The 19,868-nt window shown below is 51.2% G+C and overlaps 7 protein-coding genes across 7 annotated transcripts; 2 read left to right on the top strand and 5 right to left on the bottom strand.

Annotated features, from left to right (window-relative positions):
* Positions 1-2,481: 2,481 nt before the first annotated feature.
* P168DRAFT_310444 (kinase-like protein) lies at positions 2,482-4,293 on the bottom strand (the record flags this gene model as incomplete). The annotated part of the gene is made up of 3 exons (XM_024839397.1): positions 2,482-3,290; positions 3,350-4,019; positions 4,213-4,293. 3 exons carry the CDS (start codon positions 4,291-4,293, stop codon positions 2,506-2,508), a joined length of 1,536 nt encoding a protein of 511 aa, XP_024693562.1. The 3' UTR covers positions 2,482-2,505.
* Positions 4,294-5,038: 745 nt separating this feature from the next.
* On the top strand, positions 5,039-6,224 carry P168DRAFT_289810 (threonine aldolase family protein). Its single transcript, XM_024837081.1, has one exon. The coding sequence runs from the start codon at positions 5,072-5,074 to the stop codon at positions 6,161-6,163; it is 1,092 nt and encodes a 363-aa protein (XP_024693563.1). The 5' UTR covers positions 5,039-5,071; the 3' UTR covers positions 6,164-6,224.
* On the bottom strand, positions 6,225-8,435 carry P168DRAFT_267803 (transcription factor domain-containing protein). The gene is made up of 5 exons (XM_024835058.1): positions 8,288-8,435; positions 8,207-8,235; positions 7,041-8,151; positions 6,676-6,994; positions 6,225-6,630 (listed from the first exon to the last, which is right to left on the bottom strand). Exons 1-5 carry the CDS (start codon positions 8,317-8,319, stop codon positions 6,277-6,279), a joined length of 1,845 nt encoding a protein of 614 aa, XP_024693564.1. The 5' UTR covers positions 8,320-8,435; the 3' UTR covers positions 6,225-6,276.
* A 1,208-nt stretch (positions 8,436-9,643) lies between these two features.
* P168DRAFT_251959 (FAD-binding domain-containing protein) lies at positions 9,644-11,502 on the top strand (the record flags this gene model as incomplete). Its single annotated transcript, XM_024834292.1, has 5 exons — positions 9,644-10,284; positions 10,335-10,407; positions 10,488-11,094; positions 11,174-11,280; positions 11,330-11,502. The coding sequence occupies 5 exons, from the start codon at positions 9,644-9,646 to the stop codon at positions 11,417-11,419; spliced, it is 1,518 nt and encodes a 505-aa protein (XP_024693565.1). The 3' UTR covers positions 11,420-11,502.
* A 152-nt stretch (positions 11,503-11,654) lies between these two features.
* Positions 11,655-13,180, bottom strand: P168DRAFT_296672 (aldehyde dehydrogenase; the record flags this gene model as incomplete). The annotated part of the gene is made up of 2 exons (XM_024838125.1): positions 11,655-12,251; positions 12,317-13,180. The coding sequence occupies 2 exons, from the start codon at positions 13,178-13,180 to the stop codon at positions 11,655-11,657; spliced, it is 1,461 nt and encodes a 486-aa protein (XP_024693566.1).
* Positions 13,181-14,344: 1,164 nt separating this feature from the next.
* Positions 14,345-16,704, bottom strand: sit1 (putative siderochrome-iron transporter Sit1; the record flags this gene model as incomplete). Its single annotated transcript, XM_024835059.1, has 9 exons — positions 16,397-16,704; positions 16,245-16,328; positions 15,965-16,105; positions 15,792-15,896; positions 15,650-15,743; positions 15,222-15,599; positions 15,079-15,172; positions 14,774-15,021; positions 14,345-14,712 (listed from the first exon to the last, which is right to left on the bottom strand). The coding sequence occupies exons 1-9, from the start codon at positions 16,607-16,609 to the stop codon at positions 14,345-14,347; spliced, it is 1,725 nt and encodes a 574-aa protein (XP_024693567.1). The 5' UTR covers positions 16,610-16,704.
* A 1,118-nt stretch (positions 16,705-17,822) lies between these two features.
* Positions 17,823-18,680, bottom strand: P168DRAFT_267814 (pectate lyase; the record flags this gene model as incomplete). Its single annotated transcript, XM_024835060.1, has 3 exons — positions 17,823-18,077; positions 18,141-18,239; positions 18,330-18,680. 3 exons carry the CDS (start codon positions 18,678-18,680, stop codon positions 17,823-17,825), a joined length of 705 nt encoding a protein of 234 aa, XP_024693568.1.
* Between the last annotated feature and the right edge of the window lie 1,188 nt (positions 18,681-19,868).

The following is a 19,868-nucleotide window of genomic DNA, read 5'->3' on the forward strand; positions in this document are numbered from 1 at the left end:
AGAAAGATTGGTCTACATGAACGGGCTTTGAAAGTTTTGCCTGTTCTTCGGATTGGGTTTGTATATAGTAGTATATCTTGTTATTACCTAGCAACAAAGGTGCTTTATGGCCCAACCTTTGTTTCTTCAGTAGTATATTCCACTTTCTACACCACCTTGTCTTATTCCATGATAATAGCATCAATACAGCTGCTTGAAAGAGCCCTACATGCAAGAACCGAAAAGCCTCTCCTGCTATCCACCATCCAGTGTATAAATATCAGCTCCCCCAGCTCCCCTTGACAACAGCAATCACCCCATCTCTCTCATGACAACCACGACTCCAGACCAAACCCCTAAGCTCATTTACCAAACAAGTTTAAAACCAACCCATCAAAATGTCAATCAAGGCAATGAGAAAGTCCGACGCCTCCATCTGCAACCTGAAACTAGACAATACACAATCCCCCAGTTCCACGAAGCCCGAGACCAAACCAGACGACAACGAAACATCAATCACTGGACAAGCGCTGACCGAGTCACCGCAATCAATTCTAAAAATGCCTACATCGGCGGGTAGAGCCTCCTCAAAGCTAACAGTACATTGGGCTCGTGGTACTTTTTCCCGATGACTGGGGCGCTCGTGGGTGAGATGCAGTTGCTTGGGCTGTACTTCTTGTAGGTGTAGACGACAAGATGTCTGGCCGTGGTAGCTGCTCTATCATAATTTGTATGATGTGAGGTTATGTTGATAATGGTTAGTTGGTGTTTCTTACTGAGTAGAATAGACTTGCGGTCATGCGGCTTGATGTTCAAAAGCGGACGTTGTATGTGAGGAAGGAGTGGAGTTGTTGTTGATGTTATCGCTACAAGGGGGCCTTGGGTTCTGACTTAGCGAGCTTTTATACTATGATTCTTTCTTTATTCGGCCCTATAGAATTGGATTGTTTTTACATGTCTGCTTTGTCGTTTGTAGTTTGTAGGTGGCATTCAAATATGCAAAAAAGACAACGAAGATCCAGGCTCTATGGCATCATTACTCCAGTGGCGGACAGCCATTGTAATTATTGCATTATCTGCCCTATTCTTTGTTCATAGCAATTTGATATGCAGGGATAAATATAGAAGTCTCACGTAATGGATGTTATTAGTCGATGTAAAGCTCCATTATATGCTAAGCATGTCCTTCCATTTCTCATTGTTTTTGCTGACCTTTCATGTCTGTTGAAAATATACAAGTTGACAGTTTGTTGAATGGCGAGATTCCGTCTACACCAATTTTACATAGCATACTTTATTCACTGTCTGACAATGGACAATATATGCTTCTCATTATAGGTCCCGTGACCAGCGAGCCCTAAGGTTGACTCTTTCTTTAGAAGCAATGTCTGCGAGCGATCAACGGGGCATTGCTTTCTTTATTCCCATTTTTACTATCTACGAAAGAAAAGAACTTATGCATTGCTGGCTTTATTTTCATTCGTGCCACATGCTAAATAAAAGCATCCAAGTCCGGCCTCTTTGTTTCGTCCTAACTATGCACAGATCCGTGTGTAACACCCTCCATTACTCTGTGGGAAACACAATAACCATTCTATTCCAGACAAGGACAACCCATGTTACTGCATTGTCAAGAAGAGCTATACAATAGGGCGCTACAGAAGATATATCAACAAAGTAACAACTTCATTCTCCGCTATACTCTGCAATTGCCACAATATAAATAATCGACTCCCACCCGGAGTCATTCATAGCATCATCATCAACTCCCAAAACAACTACAAACCTAAGTAACCATATCCTCCCAATCCCGAACTACCACCCAAGCTGATTCCAGTTATCCAATTCAACCCGTCAAAATGAGACACTCCACCAAAAGAGTCAATGCCAACCCCGCCCCCGAGTTCTTTCACTGGAAGAACCAGGCGCAGGAAGTCGCCATCAACGACAGCAGAGCCATCATCTACGACTGGAACTCCCTGAAAGCCACCCAACCCGGCGTGGAAGGCAAGGAGCACTGGTTCTTCTGCCCATATATTGGCACCGTCTGCGGTGAGTCGGAGCTGCTCGAGGCTGTGTCGCTGGTTGTCAATGATGGGATGGCCGTCAGGTATGCTACCCAGGAGAGCATCCCCGCTGGGATCTGGTATGGGTTTAAAATTCCGAGGGGGGCGTCAAAACCTAGTGAAGATAAGTTGCTGGCGCTCCTGAAGGGGGATATTAGGTCTAGGCGTGCGATGGTTGATTTGGATTGATGGGGTTGGGTAATTTTATTTTTTATTTTTTTCTTCTTTTTTTTTTTGGTGTTTATCAAGGGTTATTCTTCTGTGGGGAGGGGGAGTATATATGGTGGTTTGACTCTGGTTCCTCTCCTTGGGTTGAACATATGGAGTTATTATGGTCTGCAGGGTCAGATACTAGGTGTTTGAATGCTTGCAATCAAGGTGTTCTACGGAAGAGTTTTTCGAGAAAATGATGTAAATCTGTAAGTTTATTCCACAACGCGGTTCGGGATGGAGCATCATCCTACTTCTCCAGAGATGCTTTGATATCTCTTCTATCCAGTCCGCCTCTCAAGGCGGGTTGTCCCCAGCCTCGCATCCACTCTGAATTCAAAACCTGCTGAATCGTCGCCCTATCCCTCGGCCGAAAGACCAGCATCGACCGTATCATATCCATAAACGCCTTCCTCTCTTCCTCAGTCACCATCTCCATGCCCGCCTCTGCCCGAGGCTCCTGCACACAGTAGTCAAACCTCATATCGACGGTTCTACACGCGCCATACTTCACGTCTAACTCACCCTCCTCGTTGAACCACTCCGATCGTCTAGTCCACTTCTCCCACCACTCCCCGGGCAAAGTCCCAAGAGCTTGGACTTGCTCCGCAGTGACGCTATCCGCCGTGAAACAAAATGTGTCACAAAAAGGTCGTTGACCAAAGATCTCCCAGACGGTGCAGGCGAGGGTCCAAACTTCTGACGCAAAAGAGAGGGGCTCGTCTGAGAAGCGGGCTTCAGGTGGTTGGATCCAGGGAAGAGTATTCGAGAAGGATCGAACGGTTGTGGGGGGGTTGTATGATTCGCCAAAGTCGCTGAGTATGATCTTTGCCTCTCCCTGAGGGAGATTATCGCTGCAAATGCCGAACCAGCCGGGTGCGAGTGCGTGTGAGGGGACGTGTTTTGATAGTGACTTGTTGTCGAGACGAACAACGGCCTCGGGCTCGGGTTCCCCATATCTCTTGTATAGTTCTGATGTAGAATACTGATCAACTGACTCAGTGAATGAGACTAAGATGTTGCCCAGGTGGAGGTCTTGGAAGGACGATGTCAGATATTCATTTCAGTCGTATCTTTTGGCAAACACCACATACCGCCATGCACAACGCCTTCGCTATGGAGAAATGCCACCCCACGAATGAGCTGAGCAATGATTGACTGCGCGACCTTCGGCTGGAATAGACGGAAAGTGGAAGCCTCCTTGGCATCAAACAAGCTCATGCGTGCAGGGGGAGTAACGATACACCTATGCTTGCCATTGGGACTGATAGCCCAGAATTGGTCGAGGACGGAAGGAATGATCTCTTTTCCTGGTTTAGATGGCGCTTTTCCAAGAGCATGTATAAGACTAGCCTCTGACGTGGAAGCACTAGCATCAGCGGTAATAACCTTGACGGCTACATATCTGTCTTTTTTTTTTAGATCACGGGCTAACCATGTGGTGGAGTATCCTCCGTATCCGAGCTTATCGACCAGTTTGTACTGGCCGTTATCTAAAGTGTCTCCGACTTGTAAAGGATGGTATCCCCCGGGACAATATCTGTCGAGATCTTCGACGTACTCTATCGGCATGTACTGGAATCTTTTAGGATTTATTCCCGATGGGCCAGACCCCTTGGATCTCTCTGTATCCTTGCTGCATTTGTCTGCTTCCCGGCGGGAAAGAGTAGACAGTGACGATCCCGGCTTTCGGGAATGGAGATAGCCTGGGGAAATGTATACCCTATCATAGGATCGCAGAATATTGCGAGTACGTCCGAATATCTGCAGGAGCGACATCCGACAGGCGCCTGACCGTATCTAGGGGGTATTGAAGTTGAGTATGATCTCAGCAGGATCTCAGCAGGATTTCAACTGGAACTAGATCTACCTGCGACTATATTCCATGTCATGTCACAGTCATTATTAGAGAGGTTGATTATACGACGAAAAGGGAATAAAATAATGATATTCTCACTATCATAAGATCATGATGAACAAGAACAAGACAGAGACAGGGGTTGAATAACCGGCCAAGCACAGTCAGGTGACTGTACATGTTTAAACACCTGTGACCAAGTCTATAATTATCACGATGCTCACTCCCACTAATCCTATCTTCCGGTAGGACAAGTCAACAGTAAAGACAATGAAAACCAGACCGACCGATGCTAGTTCAGCAGCCAGTCAATAAGATAACTTAGCACGGCAGATATTTATAGTGATCGGGATATAAAGATCTATAAAAGCCGATTGAACCACACTACGTCCAGATAGTCAGCGACCAAAGGCCGCCATATCCGCTGGAGCCTTCGTGCTGCGTACCGATTGGACAATGGCCGACCGCACTGGAACGAATTGTCCAATTGGACATGACTCGAATGCTTAAAATCAAGTTCTAGAACCATGGACGGGCATCGAACAAGAGTCAACCAGCTGCTGTGGTGGGTCTGCTCTATTCCCGACGGGAATGAAAACTCGTACCCCAACGGACTGTCAGGATCGGAATCTGGTCGGATGTGTATATGTGGGTATGGATTGCAGCAATGCTCAGCTGACGGGTGTCATCTATGTAACGGCGGTCAGGAATGGAGCATGTAAGTTACACAGTCGCAATTGCAAGCTTTGTATCGTAGCGCAGAGATAGGTAAGTTGTACTCGACAAAACAAGTTTTAGGGAACCTGCATGGTGTTATTCCCGATCAAATCATTCCCGCGGGAATACCTTACTCGAGTAGCTCAAAGTACTTATAGACAGTTTGCCTCCCCAATCCACAGAAACTTCTTCGAGTCAGAAAAAAAAATAGAAAAACAAAGGAACATATTAAACACACATAATGCCCGCCGCGGTACAGCAACACATCCCATACAGCTTCCTGGACGACTACTCCGAAGCTGCCCATCCCGCCCTCCTCTCCGCCCTCCTCACCTCCTCCACAACCCAACAATCGTCCTACGGGCAAGACACTCTCTCCTCCGACGCTCGCCGCCTCCTCCGCGAACAAATAAACCTCAATGACTCCCAGGTAGACATCCACTTCGTGCCGAGCGGCACAGCCGCCAACCTCATCTGCATCGCGGCCTGCCTGCGGCCCTACGAAGCGGTCCTTACCCCGGAGACCGGACACATCGTCGGCAAAGAGGCCGGCGCGATTGAGGTCGCGGCGGGCCATAAGACGATTATCGTTCCGGGGACAGTACGCGGCAAGATGGTTCCCGGGCAGTTGGTGCGCACCGTCCAGCGGAATCAATTCTTCCCCCATGCGGCCAAGCCAAGGCTGGTGTACATCTCCAACGCTACCGAGCTGGGCACTGTCTACTCGAAGAGCGAGCTGCGCGCTCTGTCTGCCGTGTGCAAGCAGCTGGGCCTGCTGCTGATGATGGATGGCGCGCGCATTGGCGTCGCCGTGGCGTCCTCCGCCCATCCCGAGGATGAGAGGCCCACACTGGCGGATATCGCCGAGTTAACGGATATCTTCTGGATCGGAGGCACCAAGATGGGCGCCCTCCTGGGCGAGGCGGTTGTCGTGAAAAAGACCCTCCCCTACGCGGACGACTTCGTCTTCCACGTCAAACAGCACGGGGCTTTGCTGGCCAAGAGCCGTGTCATGGGGTGTCAGTTTGCGGAGCTGTTCCGAGACGGGCTGTATTTCCAGCTGGCCCGCCATGCGAATGACATGGCGGCGCGTTTGGCGGATAATTTCGTTGAGTTGGGGTACGCTTTGTATCCGGATGACCGGGTCGAGACGAATCAGGTTTTTGTCCTGTTGCCGGAAGAGCTCATCCAGGACCTGCAGGAGAGATTCCAGTTTTATGTGTGGGATTCGTTGGATGACGGCCGGTCCGTCGTGCGCGTTGTGACATCGTGGGCGACGGATCCTATGGAGGTGGACAAGTTTAATGCATTTGTACGGCAATGGACGATTTGAAGTTTTGCATATATCGGAGCGGGCGTTTGGGATCGGCATACATACAGTTATTTAATTAATGAAGAATTCAAAATGATTCTATGTCGCTGGATGTTTTTAATAGGGTCTGTAGGTTAGCCAAGATTGGGCCATGCCGCTTCCACCCCCGTGTCAAATCCAGAGGTCCATGTCTCATCGATGAACGGCCACTGCAGTAACTCGGCTTCCCACTCGTGTAGCTCCGCCATTGGCCGGACATCAGGCACCTGGCCGGTACTATGTCTTCCCATATCGCTCTCGTCCAAGATTGTCTCTCCTCTTCGGCGTCGCATCGTAGGGAGCTCATGCCGCCGTGCAGATCGGATATCACCATATTCATCCAGCGTCCCCGCGAGAGCTAGATGCCCCGGCCGAGCGACGGCCATGACATGCCCGGGGTGATTGCGGGCATTCTCATAAAATCGGTTCGCGTCTTGCACGGTGCGCCACTGGGGACGTCAGTAAGGATCTTCCAACGGTGGGGTGAAACATACCCAGCTCCTTCCAACCCCAGGCCAAAACTTGCACACGCGCTCCAAGTATGCAAAGTTCGCTTTCTTTTCCGCCTCCGCTCTCTCACGCCCACCGGGGTACGGGTGGGGCGAAACCGTGCCGTACATGTTGATGTGGGCCGCCACAAACACGCTGAACCCAGCATATGGGGTGATCACGGGAGTTTCCGAGGATTCCAGCTCGGACAGAATACCCCCGATGCTTTGAGATGCGGTGAAAAGCTTGTTGAATGCGTCGTCGCCTTCAAATGTGCCCCAGGCGATGCCTGCCAGGACGCGATCGCGGTAGAGGAACAGTACACTGCACAATTAGCGAAGACACATCGGGGTTGGTGATATGAGCTTACCTCATAAAATAGACCAGATTAATGTATGCAAACAATTCCCCATATCCCAGTGCTACGTGTGCCAAAGCGTGCGTGTCGGGAAATCGAACCGTCACGTCTTGTAACGCCCGCCATTCATCCAACTCTGCAAGGAGGGATCGGAATGCGCGGTGGGGAGGGGACTCGGACTCCCGCCCTCGCCGGCTTTCGTTGGCGTACCGCAGGATTCTCACGAAAATATCGAAACCCCGCGTCACTATAGTTAGTCCGTGGTCAATGGTAAGTGGAGCCGTCAGAGACTGCCGGTTGAGGTCTTTTGGCATCCAACGCGTCGGGCTGTGGAGGCTGAAATTGAAGTCCCTGTCGCTTATAGGAAGGGGAACCTTGATCACGTCGAAGGAGAGTGCGAAGTGTTGTCGAGCCCCGGAGGAAAGCTCGCAATCCTGGGCAAACTGAGCCCAGTACGTGCGCACTAATTGTTCATACTGCGTCTGCTGAGCCTGCGATGCGTAAAACTCATCCGGATTATGCTCCATGCTGTCGTCTGCTGTCTTCAGCAAGGACTGGATCATATACGTGGCCATCCCGCTATACATCCACGCTTTGTAGGGACGGCCAGATCCCCACTCGTAGAGCGAAATCATCACCAGCGATTGTGCCATGGACAATGACGGTGCTTCAAAGGCCCGTCGAGCTAGCTGCTTGCGTGCATAGTCGGCGTATACCTCTTCCGAGGCCAGCCCGGGAATGAAGCGTGCACATAGTGACAATAAGGACGATACAAAGACGGGGTCCACGGCCGATGAATCAGCAGAAACCTCCGCAATGAGCGACGGATAGTGGAGGAAGTTGACCACCGGGAACTTTCGGCGGTAGGTGTCACAGGCGTGGATTATTGTGGCCGCTGGCAAAGTCGCTATCGGGTTTGGCGACTCGCAGTAGTGGCAGACATTCTGATTGCCAGTAGACTGTGTGGCGACGGTCTGTGGACGGCCTTGGCTTAGCGAGGGGGATGCCTGCACTGCTCTACCCCGCTTGACCGACTTTCTGGGGGTCAATGAGGCAGACCTGGGGTCGGTGAGCTCGCAATGACTGCGATTGAGGCGGTTGCATCGATGGCAAGGGGCCTGTCCTGTGCTTCCCATCAACACTCGATTCCTGAGGGACTTGATTTACACCATTCATACCGTTGTGGATACATTTCACTTTGGATTGTCTGTAAAATTAGTTCATCTCGTTCAGTGGGCCACGTATTCAGACAAGCATACCGGCAAGCTTCACAGGAGATAGACACGCGCATAGTGGGACATGACGGTTATACAGAACGAAGCGATTCCCGATCGGAAATGATACGAAGCGATAGGGATTGAGATCCGATAAGCGAGATGAGTCAGCGCATTCAAATATCGCAACCTCAGGCATCAACATGACTGCCACCCAGTCCGCTGCGAATAACTTCAACTTCATGAACCTTGTCAAAGAATTATTCATCTACTCCGCAGATGAGTTGCATTCAGTATATTGAGTTATTTTAATATCGCCGAGTTATACAGTCACATATCATCCAATTTGTCAACGTTGTTCAGATAATAATACGACAATGCTTTTCCTTGCGGCTACATGAGATGCTCATATCAAGCTCGCGCACAGAAGCCCTCCGGGGTGCTGCCTGGTAGATAAATGATTATAATACTCCAAGTCTTCAGAGAACGCACTTTAACCTCTAGTACGAACATTTATCATGTTTAACAGGATATCTACAGATCGTCTCTCTCACAACGAATCCTGGTGGCTAGACTACTAGAGTATATGACACAATGCGTGGGTTCCTCTGCTCGTTGCATAACCATACCACCGAGCCACTCACCTCCAATCGCCGTGAATTGCCTAAATTCACAGGAAGAATCCACATGACAGCTCAAGGCAGTGATATGCAGACGCCAAGCCACTACCTGGACCAGCGTCGCTGGATGAGGGGACGGTTGGATCCTGCCCTGTTGATCTGGCATGCTCTTAAGGAGACATGACTTGCTGAGCTACGGCTCCCCAACTCCTCGCCATGTATACCATATATGATTAGTACTGACATCAAGACCCTGGACTATGCAGAGACATGGAATCAACTGCACTCACCTTCCCCTACTCGCCGTCCAAGGAATTCCTCGGATAGGTGTACGACTACGCCGCTCCCTTCGGAATACTGCACGACAGCTAGAGAGATCTCCTATATATCCATGATGCACTAGAATAGTAAAAACTTGATTTTGCAGGAAGGCATCCACAAATATCCTACCCCAACTAATTGGATAGGCATATTCCTCGCTTGATATAAGCCTGAATTCCTGCCCAATCAGACTGCCCCGGGGTGAAGATTTGCGGTAGATCCCAATTAGTTCCCCGCAAACCCCGTACAGCAGAGACCAGAAAGACCGGTGAGGGGACGCAAATACAGGGGGATGACAGACGCCATGAAGGTGCAACCTCGGTAAACAAGGAGAAAAGGAGCCGAACGTGATCTTGCATTTGCGCTACATATATAAAAGCCAGGTGACGATTTTCCCCGCAAACCACAATGCCGTTTTGCTGAGTTGGTTCGACTTCAGTAAATCCCTCCACCGTCCACGATGAGGGTCTTACCGGCAATCACCGCATTGGCACTGGCCCTGAGGGCCTCTGCCAGCCCCTACAACACGTTCGACGGCGAAGGTTTCCCCGCGTGTAATGAAGTCGCCGCCGTGCGCACGCCCGGCAGCGTGGACGAGATCCAGGATATGGTCAAGCGCGCCATCAAAGACGGCCAGCAGGTTCGCGCGTCCGGAAAGGCGCACATGTGGTACGACACGATGTGCTCGGACGACCCGAACACCGTCATCATCCAAACCGAGGAGGTGAACAATATCTACGATTTCGACTTGGAGGCGGGCACGGTTATGATCGAGGCGGGTGTCACCTTCCTCCAGCTCGCGGAGTACTTGCACAAAAGGGGCGCGTCGGCCGGGTACACGCTCGTTAACTGGAATATCACGCTTGCGGGGTGTGTCGCGATGGGCGCGCATCGGTCTTCGATCCGTGAAGAGTCGATGGTTGCCGCGGGTGTCTTGTCTCTGGACTTTATTGATGGAAGTGGCCAGCTGCGCCATATTGAACGGGATGATGACAACGATGAGTGGCTTGCTGCGTCGACGTCGTTAGGTCTCCTGGGTGTTATTGTTCGCATGAAGTTTAAGATCCGCCCGGATTTCATGGTTTATGCGGATCAGAAGACGTACGCATTCTATCCTCCTATCTGTCGCAACCATTTGCTGACTATCGCAGTCTCGACGACGAGGAGGTCTTGGACGGAGATATTGCCGGAATGATTGAGCCGTACGCGACCGCAAACTTCTGGGTACGTAGCTCATTTCTCTACCCCCCATACTGCTACTTTCTCTACCATTCCCTTAATGTTTGCCATACTAACCAAACCAGTGGTGGCCCTACAAGCGCAAGTTCCACTGGCGCTACTACGACGTCGTCCCCAGCAACAAATCCGACCAACAAGGCTTCCAAAACACCTTCTCCGTGACCAAAGCCGAAGCCAACGCCATCATCTCCATCTGGAACTCCGGCCGCTACCTCGCAACATCCAACATGCTCGCAGAAGACATCCTCTTCGGACTCTGGGAGAAGCCCAACTTCCGCGAAAAGACCACCAACGAAGACATCAAGGAGTGGCCCGTCTACGGCTGGAACTACGACGTGCTGATCGGCGGACTGTACCCGGACCAGAAGCCCGTCTGGGAGTACGGCATGCACGGCTACACCATGGAGCTGGCGTTCCCGATGCCGCAGGCCAATGCGATGCTGAAGCGTGTGCGGGAACTCTTCGACGAGGAGCAAAAGAAGGGGAAGATTATGACGTCGACTTATCGCACGGGGATTAATATCAAGTTTGGCCGTCCTTACTTTGATCTCCTGGGCCAGGTGACCTATAATACGGCTGATGGGGCCGATTGGACGAAGGGTGCTATTATGTTGGATCTTCCGACTTATCGGCCTAGTGTTGGCGATGGGTCGCGGTTTAATGAGCCTTTCTGTGCGTTTCCTCTCTTATCTTCCTTTCCTTTCTGTTTCTTCCGTTCAACTCGCGTTGAGGACCTTGCTAATAATACTAGACGAAAAACTAGCCAAGGTGCTCGTCGAGGAATTCCCCTGCCGTCCCCACTGGACCAAGAACACCCGAGAGGTATTCAAAATGGCAAAGAAGAACATTGACCCCGACGTGAGTACCAGACTGTATAATGTGTAGAATCATAGCTGACCGCGACTAGCACATCGCACGATTCAAGGCCGTGAGGGAGAAGTTTGATCCCAAGGGGATCTTCCGCAGTGTTCTGGGAGAGATCATGGGGTTCTATTGATTGGATGCATAAGGCAGTCTTGACCATGTCGGTCGTCTCGACGGCGGCATGGCATCGCCCTCGTACATATCTGTCTAGCTTACACGTAATTACTTCTTACTCTATAATAGGTGCAATGCATGATAATCCTTTGTCATATTTCATGAATTCTGCATCGTGAACATGGCGTAAAACAATACTCGTAGATCTCTCGCCTAGCTTCGGCTGACCTTTCAAGCCGGTAGCAAGCTACCTACTAATAAGTCAAATTAATCATAATCGTCTTCGTCTCCGTAAACGCCTCCAAGGCGGCCCTCCCACACTCCCTCCCCGTCCCACTCTGCTTCGACCCCCCAAACGGCAACTCCGTCTGCACAAGCGACACAGCATTAACGCCCACCATCCCACTCTCGAACTCGCTCGCCACACGCAACGCCCGGTTGATATCCTGCGTAAAGACACCCGCCATCAGCCCATACTCAGTGGCGTTCGCCTCGCGAATCACCTCCTCCTCCGTCTTGAACGTGTTGACGACGGCGACGGGCCCGAAGATCTCATTCTGCAGGAGCTCCGACGACGCCTCCACGTCTGTGAAGACCGTCGGCGCCACGTACAGCCCTGTCTCCCCGACGCGGTTCCCCCCCGTCAGCAGGATTCCTTGGTTGGCGCCCCGCTCGATGAACCCCATGACGCGGCTGAACTGCGCTTTGTCGACGATGGGTCCCATGAGTGTGTTGGGGTGGTCGGGGTCGCCGACTGCTTTGCCCATCTCTTCGAGGGCGAGCTTGTATTTGGCAAGGAATTGGTCTTTGATGCCTTCTTGGACGTAGACTCGGGAGGGCGCGAAGCAGACCTGTTTCGTTAGCTTCTTCTTCTTCTTCTTCTTTCCTTCACATTGATAACATTAATATAGCATACCTGTCCCGTATTCGCCGTAATCCTCGCACACCACGACACAGCATTCTCCAAGTGACAATCATCAAACACCACAGCCGGCGACTTTCCACCCAGCTCGAGCGTCACCCGCTTAAGGTTACTCTCCGCAGCCGCACGCTGAACCTTCTTTCCCGTAGGAATCGACCCCGTAAACGAGATCTTGCGAACCCGCATATGCCGTGCCAACAAATCCCCCGTCGACCCATCCCCCGACAAAACCTGGAACACACCCGGCGGGAACCCAGCCTCCTTAATCAGCGCACCTAGCGCCAGCGAACTCAGCGGCGTCTTCTCAGACGGCTTGAGAATAAAGCAGTTCCCCGTCGCCAGCGCCGGCGCAGCCTTCAGCCCGAGGGTTCCTATGGGCGCATTCCACGGCGCAATGCCGGCCGTCACGCCCAGCGGCTCGTGGCGCGTGAACTTCAGGAACCCGTTGTCCTGGGGGAAGCTCTCGCCGCCGAATTTGTCGGTCCAGCCGGCGTAGTAGGTGAACAGCTCGGACGCCATGGAGGTTTCGAAGCCGCCGAAGGTGCGGAAGGGGGAGCCGAGGGTGATGCGGCTTAGCTCGGAGAGTTGGTCGACGTGTTGCTGGAGGAGGGAGGCGAATTTCAGCATCGTTTCGCGCCGTTCAATGGCGCTGGTCTTCTTCCATGCTGGGAAGGCGGCTTCGGCGGCGGCGACGGCTGCGTCGACGTCTTCGGCGCCGGAGAGGGGCACTTGGTCGGTGACGAGGGTGCCGTCTTTGGGGTTGTGGACTGAGAGCTTTTGGGTGCTGCGGGAATCCACGTACTCGTTGTTGATGAAGAGCTGGGTGGGCAGGTTGCTGGGGGAGAAGGGGAAGGCCATGATGGGTGGTATTGTAGTTTGTGGTGGTGGATTTTCTGTTCTTTCAGTTTCCTCTTGACGTCTTTGGGAATTAGATACTGGGACAAACGGCCTTATAAATACGCACAACCCACCTCGCAACATGCAAGCTGCTGACCGGCCCCCCTCGTCGTTATCCCCGCCTCCGAACTAAAAGCCCCGCACTGCAGGCTCTATCTTAGCGGCCTGCGCCAGCTTCCAATGGCCGTCATCAGGAAATTCGGAAGGAGAGTAGCAGGACCGCAACCCCTGCAACCGGGGAGACTTGCATAGCGTGAAAATAACCCCCACTATCTAAACGAACCACTGATGAAGAGCATTGTTAATGTCCACTTTCTGATGCCAACCAGTCATACGGTATCATCATGAAGCGTGACACATTAAACCAGCCTGATGTCAGCTTAATCAACGAACAGACCTTTCAGATCGTTAGGCGTAGGACGAGGCTGTTACACAATAGGCAAAATGCATCTGGAAAGACGGACATACAGGGTTGGGCAGCATATAAGGCCGTTAACGCCATTTCCATTGATGACCTACTTCTAAAGTCCGCAGGGCTGACACCAACCGGATTCCAAGCTGCGATCTAACCAATATAACTGCATTTCCACGACCCCACACATCGAGCAGGCTACACTTGGTCGTCGTGACGTGGCTAACGGAATTAATGGTCCGAGCCAACAGAAGATGTGGGGATTCCATGGCGAGAATAGAATAGGACAACCCCTGTGTGATAATATAAACAAAGAATCGACAAGCATGACATCACTATCAGCATTAGTTCCTCGTTCTCGCCTTTGGCCATTTTTCTGCGGGTTCCATTGGGGAGCTGATGACTGTATACAAGGTAGTAAGATATTGAGCTCTACTTTCAATCAGACAATGGTCCAACCATTTCACCGGTTGCATTCACGATCAAGCCTATAGGACAGGATAGCATCTCTCTTAATATCTATCCTTTTCAGTGACTATCACCCGATTAGTAGCTTAATAGACCTCTAACAAGGATCATGACAACACTTTCCCATATTGATATTAGCTCTAAGAATTAAATTAAATAAACCAGCACCAGTTGTACCACGAAACCCACACCAACCAAATCCCTCACCTCCCTCCTGTACGAACATCAACCCCCCCACTACACAGCTACCAATTACTGCGTCTGCCCTTCTCTTCGGCTTCGGGATCACTCTGCTCGTCGCCCATCCTCGTATCACGAATAAACAGCGAAAAGACAATCAGCGGGACCGTAAGACAGATGCCCGTGATGCAGAGTAGTCGCTGCGTCTCGCGGTAGGCGACGACCACCCCATCGCGCATCGGCGTCCCGACCGGGTGGTCTTCAATGAAGGAGAGCGGTGAGGCGAAGACCGTGGCTGCTTGGGCTGCGTCGCCTAGCTGATACGTGAGTTTGGCGTTGAGGACCTGCCGCCAGATGGCGCCGGCGATGGTGTTCCCCACGGCGGAGCCGAATTGGTAGAGGGCGAGGTAGACGGCTGTGACGACGGCCATGTCTGTTTGGGTGTTAGCATGGGTGAGATAGAATAGGTGGGATTACGGGTGAGGGAGACGTACGCTCGTGCTTGGTGGCGGCTTGGATGCTGGCCTGCGCTGGGTACGGGAACAATCCGCCGGCGATACCCAGCAGGACCTGGGCGCCGATGATGCCCGAATGGCTGGACCCCGCGGTCCCACCGCGGTAGCGGATGAGCAGACCAAAGGCTACCGTAAAGAGCAAGGTGCCTCCCATGATGAAGAGTTTCAAGCGGCGGACCCCCAGCACCACGAAGCCAAGAACACATCCTGTGATGACAGAGACGAAGCTAGACAACAGTCAGACGAATTATTGGGAGAACGATCGATCGACAGGGTCAACAGACCTGTATAGAGATATGATGCGTGTGGCGCTCGTGACGCTCTCGTCGAAGCTGACTCGGAGCACGGTGAACAGAAACTCTGCCTGTATGCTCCAGGCTGTGATGAGGTCAGCTAAGTGGTCCAGTGGGTGAGGCAGGGTACCGACAAAGATTTAGCATGAAAGCAATCCCAAGCGCGCTCCACACGGCGCGGTCCTTGAGGAGTTTGAAGGGTATCATCGGGTGCGGGCAGCTACGTTCCCAAAGCGCCCACAGGAATATGCAAAGGATACCACACACCAATGGCGCCAGGATCTTGGCCGTCTTCCATTGGTCCGAGCCGTCTGAGGCAATGGTGAATGGGACCAAGATCAATGCCATCCATGCGATCAGCAGGAAGATACCCACGACGTCTAAATAGTGAAACAACTCAATGAGTGCCTGAGTAGACGTGAGAGCGCTCAAACGGCTCTGGTATCCGCCCTGTTGTTTCTTGACTTTGTAGTGGCCCCGGTAGAGAATCACGAACAGCGGAATCGCGCACACTTGGCATATCAGCTCGCCGCTCATTGATGATAGAAAATACGGGAGTTACCTGGAAAGATGATAGCCCACATGGCAATACCCCAGCGCCAGCCTGCTGCGCTCAGGACGGCCAAGGCAATATCCCCACTAACCCAGGTATTGATCTATTTCCATCAGTTTTGTTGCCCCCTCGCACGCAATCAACCACTTACTATAAACGGTGTGGCAGGGATGAAGGAAAAGAGGAGACGGGATCGAAGGGATGTCGTGTCGGCGATGAGGACTTCCACCAAAAGCAAAATTCCGGTGTAGCCAATCTAGCTGGGAGTATCAGCATGCGTATACATGCGAGTGTGTATACATGCGAGCGTTCGGGATGTCGTACCTGGTACAGCACGGCGCCACCACAGAATGTTGGGGTGTTTTTAGCAGCGGCTTCGACGATGGTGCCAACGGTGTAAAACACCACCGACAGGATGATCACCTCATTGCGACCAAAGACATCAGCAATTTTGGCAAGGGTGGGCTAGAATCTATGTTAGAATTCGCAACGCCGAAACGTGAAACTCGCAAAGAAGAAGTAAACAAGGTGGAGAGAAACGCAGACGCAAAGAATACCCAGGCAAGTGTAAAAGAGGGAGAATAAAGCAAGATAGAAGACCGACCTGGGCGGCGACAGCAATCACAGCGCGCAGAACGTTGATTGTAGAAAGCAGACTGTGTTGCCCAAAATCGTCCGTGGCCACCGGCTGTGAAACGAGAGAGTTAGACATTATGCAACCAAGTCCAGGAGCGGGTGATAGATATGCAGACGGACCTGATAGGCGTAGCGCAGGGTACCGTCCAATCCATAAACGTAGGCCAGAATGAAGATGGAGAAGAAAAAAAGAATGCGATCGGTACGGGTAAAAGTGGAGGAAATGGCCTCGATGCGTTTGACGCCCGGGCTCGCGGGTATGGGGGGAGCAAAGCCGGGGATTGACGATGACCTCTCCTCCTCCGACAGGCCTGGTTCTTTGTCAGAGACCATCTTATTTATTTTCCACCCGGGGGACGATTCAAGCGCATGGGGACGAGCGAGAAAGGAGGAGAGGGGAGAGAGAAGGATTTATAAAGAAATAGAAAAGGAATGGGAAGAAAACTCTGAGTTGAGAGAATGAGCGCATCATGAGATACTACCTTTTTTTTTTCTCATTTACCCTCAATGTTTTCCATCTTATCTGATCCGTCCGTTGAGACAGCCAGACCAACCAAAACCATGGATAGAGGGCCCAATAGAGTAAGGTGGACAGGTCCGGCCCTGCTACTGCCTCCAGGCACACTCGACACTGGCGCCTAGGCTTCGCCAAGGACGCCCCCTAGTCTGTTCATTGGTCTCGTTGGGAGACCAACCGGATTGAAATGAGACCGTTCCACGAAAAGGTGGAAGAAAAGGGAAACATAGCCGTGCAAGCGAGTTTGGTGGCTTGGGTTGGTGAAGAGGGGCAGACAGACATGCGCCGAGGGTCCCGGCCAGCTCTCTCTTGTCCCATTTGGTTCGAACAGGAAGGAGAGATGTCAGACCATGTGGGAAATGTCGCATCCGAACATCGGAGAATTCTAGATTGACAGATTGATAATCGACTATCCGATGATAAGATCTTGTCTGATCCACCGTGATACTCCTGGTCCGAGTCCTGGTCCCGCGGCATTTTAGTCAGAGCAGAAATGGTCCATTCCAAGCCCTAGCCCTAGTTGCCCCAACTCCGGTTCAGTCAATTTATAGAGTAAAAAACAAAAAATTATCAACACCCTAATTTCTTTCGCTAAAACCTCTTAATATACAGAAATATCATCTTATATCACCCTTGCCACAATGATAGCTGTATACGGTCTCCACAGGAACACCCCGGGACATGATCATAGGCTACCCACTCCGCGAGTGACAGTGACTAAGTTGGTCCGGGTGGAGGTCGGCGGTGGAGCGGTACCTGCCGTTCGTAGTGTAGTGTCGTAAATCACTAGCAACATAGTAAAGAGGATGATCTTGAACTCATGTCACAACACCTACATTATCAAGGAAACTTAGGGGTGCTGTTGCTTTACTTCTAGTTGGGGGCAGTCCCTTCATAGTAACAGGAGGCCCTAGGTGATGGGAATCAAAAGTGACGGGGAGCCCTAACACGGGTTGTGGCGAATGAATTCAAGAGCCACTGGTTCGGAAATATCGCTGTACGTTATGCCGTCCCGACCAAGTGAAGTAACTATCCAGAGCAATACCCAACCTTGGAAGGCTCGCATCCACCGGCACACCCATCGTACATGACACATGGATGACTAGCATCAGTGCACACGTTCTTCAAAGTCGCAGTATCGCCGTAGTTGGCATTGATGCCGACGACCTCACCCCCATCGCGGGCTGTCGTCCCTTCAACGTATACATTTCTCTTACATTGGCTTTTGCAGTTACCACATGAGCGATACACTTTGCCGTAATCTTCGACGTAGAAATTGATGATCTGGCAGAGACGTCATCAACGATCATCCTCTTCTTGGACCAAAAAGATACGGGTACAACTCACGTTGACTGTCCCACAGCCATTGTGCTGCACGACCTTGTCGCTGGCGTGGTAGGCACCGCCTCCGATTATCCACGTTTCCTGGCCCGCTTTGTCGTTTTTCTATGTCCATCGCCATGATTTGACCAGTCAGCCGTATCCTCATCCCAGGATGATGGTAAGTCGATGTTTGAGAAGGGTTGAACGACGTACGATACTGATAGCATCTTCGCAGACATCCTCAAACCACACATATTCTAGAGTGCACGGTCCATCGCAGTGCACCCCCTCCGCTTGGTCCTTCCCAATAATCACGTTCCGCAGGGTCGCCCCGGCGTGCAGATAGAAGACGGCACCGCGCCAGTCGCCCTCCGTGCTCCCCTTGCAGGCGCCGGATCCGCGGTCGTACTTGGCCCACCCGGCGTCAAAGACCTCTCCGGCGGCAATCTCAATGACAGCGCTGTTGGAGTGATGGGCCGTCGGAGTGGGGATGCCGCCTTCGTAGCCTAGGCAGGCGAGTACGACGGGTAGAAGGAAGGGGAGAGCGGACACTTTGGACAACATTCTTTGTGGTTATTTCTGATATATGGTTGAGTTAAATTGTGCTGGGGGAAGATCCATGAGTAGGGATGCTGTGCTGATCTTATAGTCCAGGAATTGAGAAATATAGATTTCCCATTGCACTCTGTAGTGGTCAAATAGAATATAGACATGACTTCCCATTGATGGATCAATTTCAACACTTTCTTAGTGAATGTAAGCAGAATATCAAGCCTCACGGACATGACCACAAATTCCCTCCAATGCCATACTCAGCATCAATTAGAAAGCACTGCAGTCTGTCACGCGAGTCTCGCCACAGCTGCGGAACAGACCCTGCCAAGGTGTGGCGTCCGGAGGAATTATTTCTTCAACAACGAATCTAGTACAGCTTAGTTAAAGATCCATGCTTAATGATGATGCTTTCCAATGTGCCAATGCTGTCGTCCGTGGTTACCAGTTATTCATGAACCCGTATGCGTGCCTAATGTATAGAACTAGTCATTCTTCTCCCTCGCTAAATAAAGCATTTGTATAATTTAATATATACCTTCATAATCCATCAGTAAGGTTCGAGTAAATGATCATTTCGGATGGAATTCGAATAGTAGCAAACATAAATCCCACGCGACCTTCGACATGTTTGTTGTTGAAGGGAACTTGTTACTGCACATTTCAGACTACGTGGATCCCATAGTCAGTCATGTTGATCACTTGAACAACAAATCAAGAAACACAGATCAGCATTCGTACTTTTTCCAAGAATTATCAGTTTATGTCGCGATCTCAATGCTAACTACCGACGGTTTCATCGCCGGATTGATTTACCCTGGGGTATATTTGGTGGTAACATATGCTAAAGAATCATTCACATATATCAGACTAATCCAAAGGAACGGATCGAAGCACCTGAATGTTTGAAATCAACCACAACCAACTAGACGAGTATAGCGCATGACACAGGCTGCCCTACACCGTGACATTCCAACCGTTCAAGTTCGACATGCTGTCAATGCGACATTTATTCTACCTTTCAAACCATCATAAAATATCTCATTCAACCTCATCCCTTCTCCTGATCAGCCAACTACTTTCCAAGAAGAACAGACCGCCCAAAGCATGCATAGGGCACCACGCGAAAGCGAAGTCCCGGGCAGCCCCGACGATCCCCATGGCCCCAATACGAGCTTGTTCTATTTGGGGATATATCTC

This window comes from Aspergillus campestris (assembly GCF_002847485.1).
Source record: "Aspergillus campestris IBT 28561 chromosome Unknown P168scaffold_5, whole genome shotgun sequence".
NCBI classification, from domain to species: Eukaryota; Fungi; Ascomycota; class Eurotiomycetes; order Eurotiales; family Aspergillaceae; genus Aspergillus; species Aspergillus campestris.

Coding starts and splice junctions, on each gene's coding strand:
- P168DRAFT_289810 (XM_024837081.1), top strand. CDS start 5,072: ATGCCCGCCGCGGTACAGCAACACATCCCATACAGCTTCCTGGACGAC.
- P168DRAFT_267803 (XM_024835058.1), bottom strand. CDS start 8,319: ATGCGCGTGTCTATCTCCTGTGAAGCTTGCCG. Junction 8,152..8,206: donor AGTGAAATGTATCCACAACG/GTATGAATGGTG, acceptor TGGGAAGCACAG/GACAGGCCCCTTGCCATCGA. Junction 6,995..7,040: donor AATCTGGTCTATTTTATGAG/GTAAGCTCATAT, acceptor CTAATTGTGCAG/TGTACTGTTCCTCTACCGCG.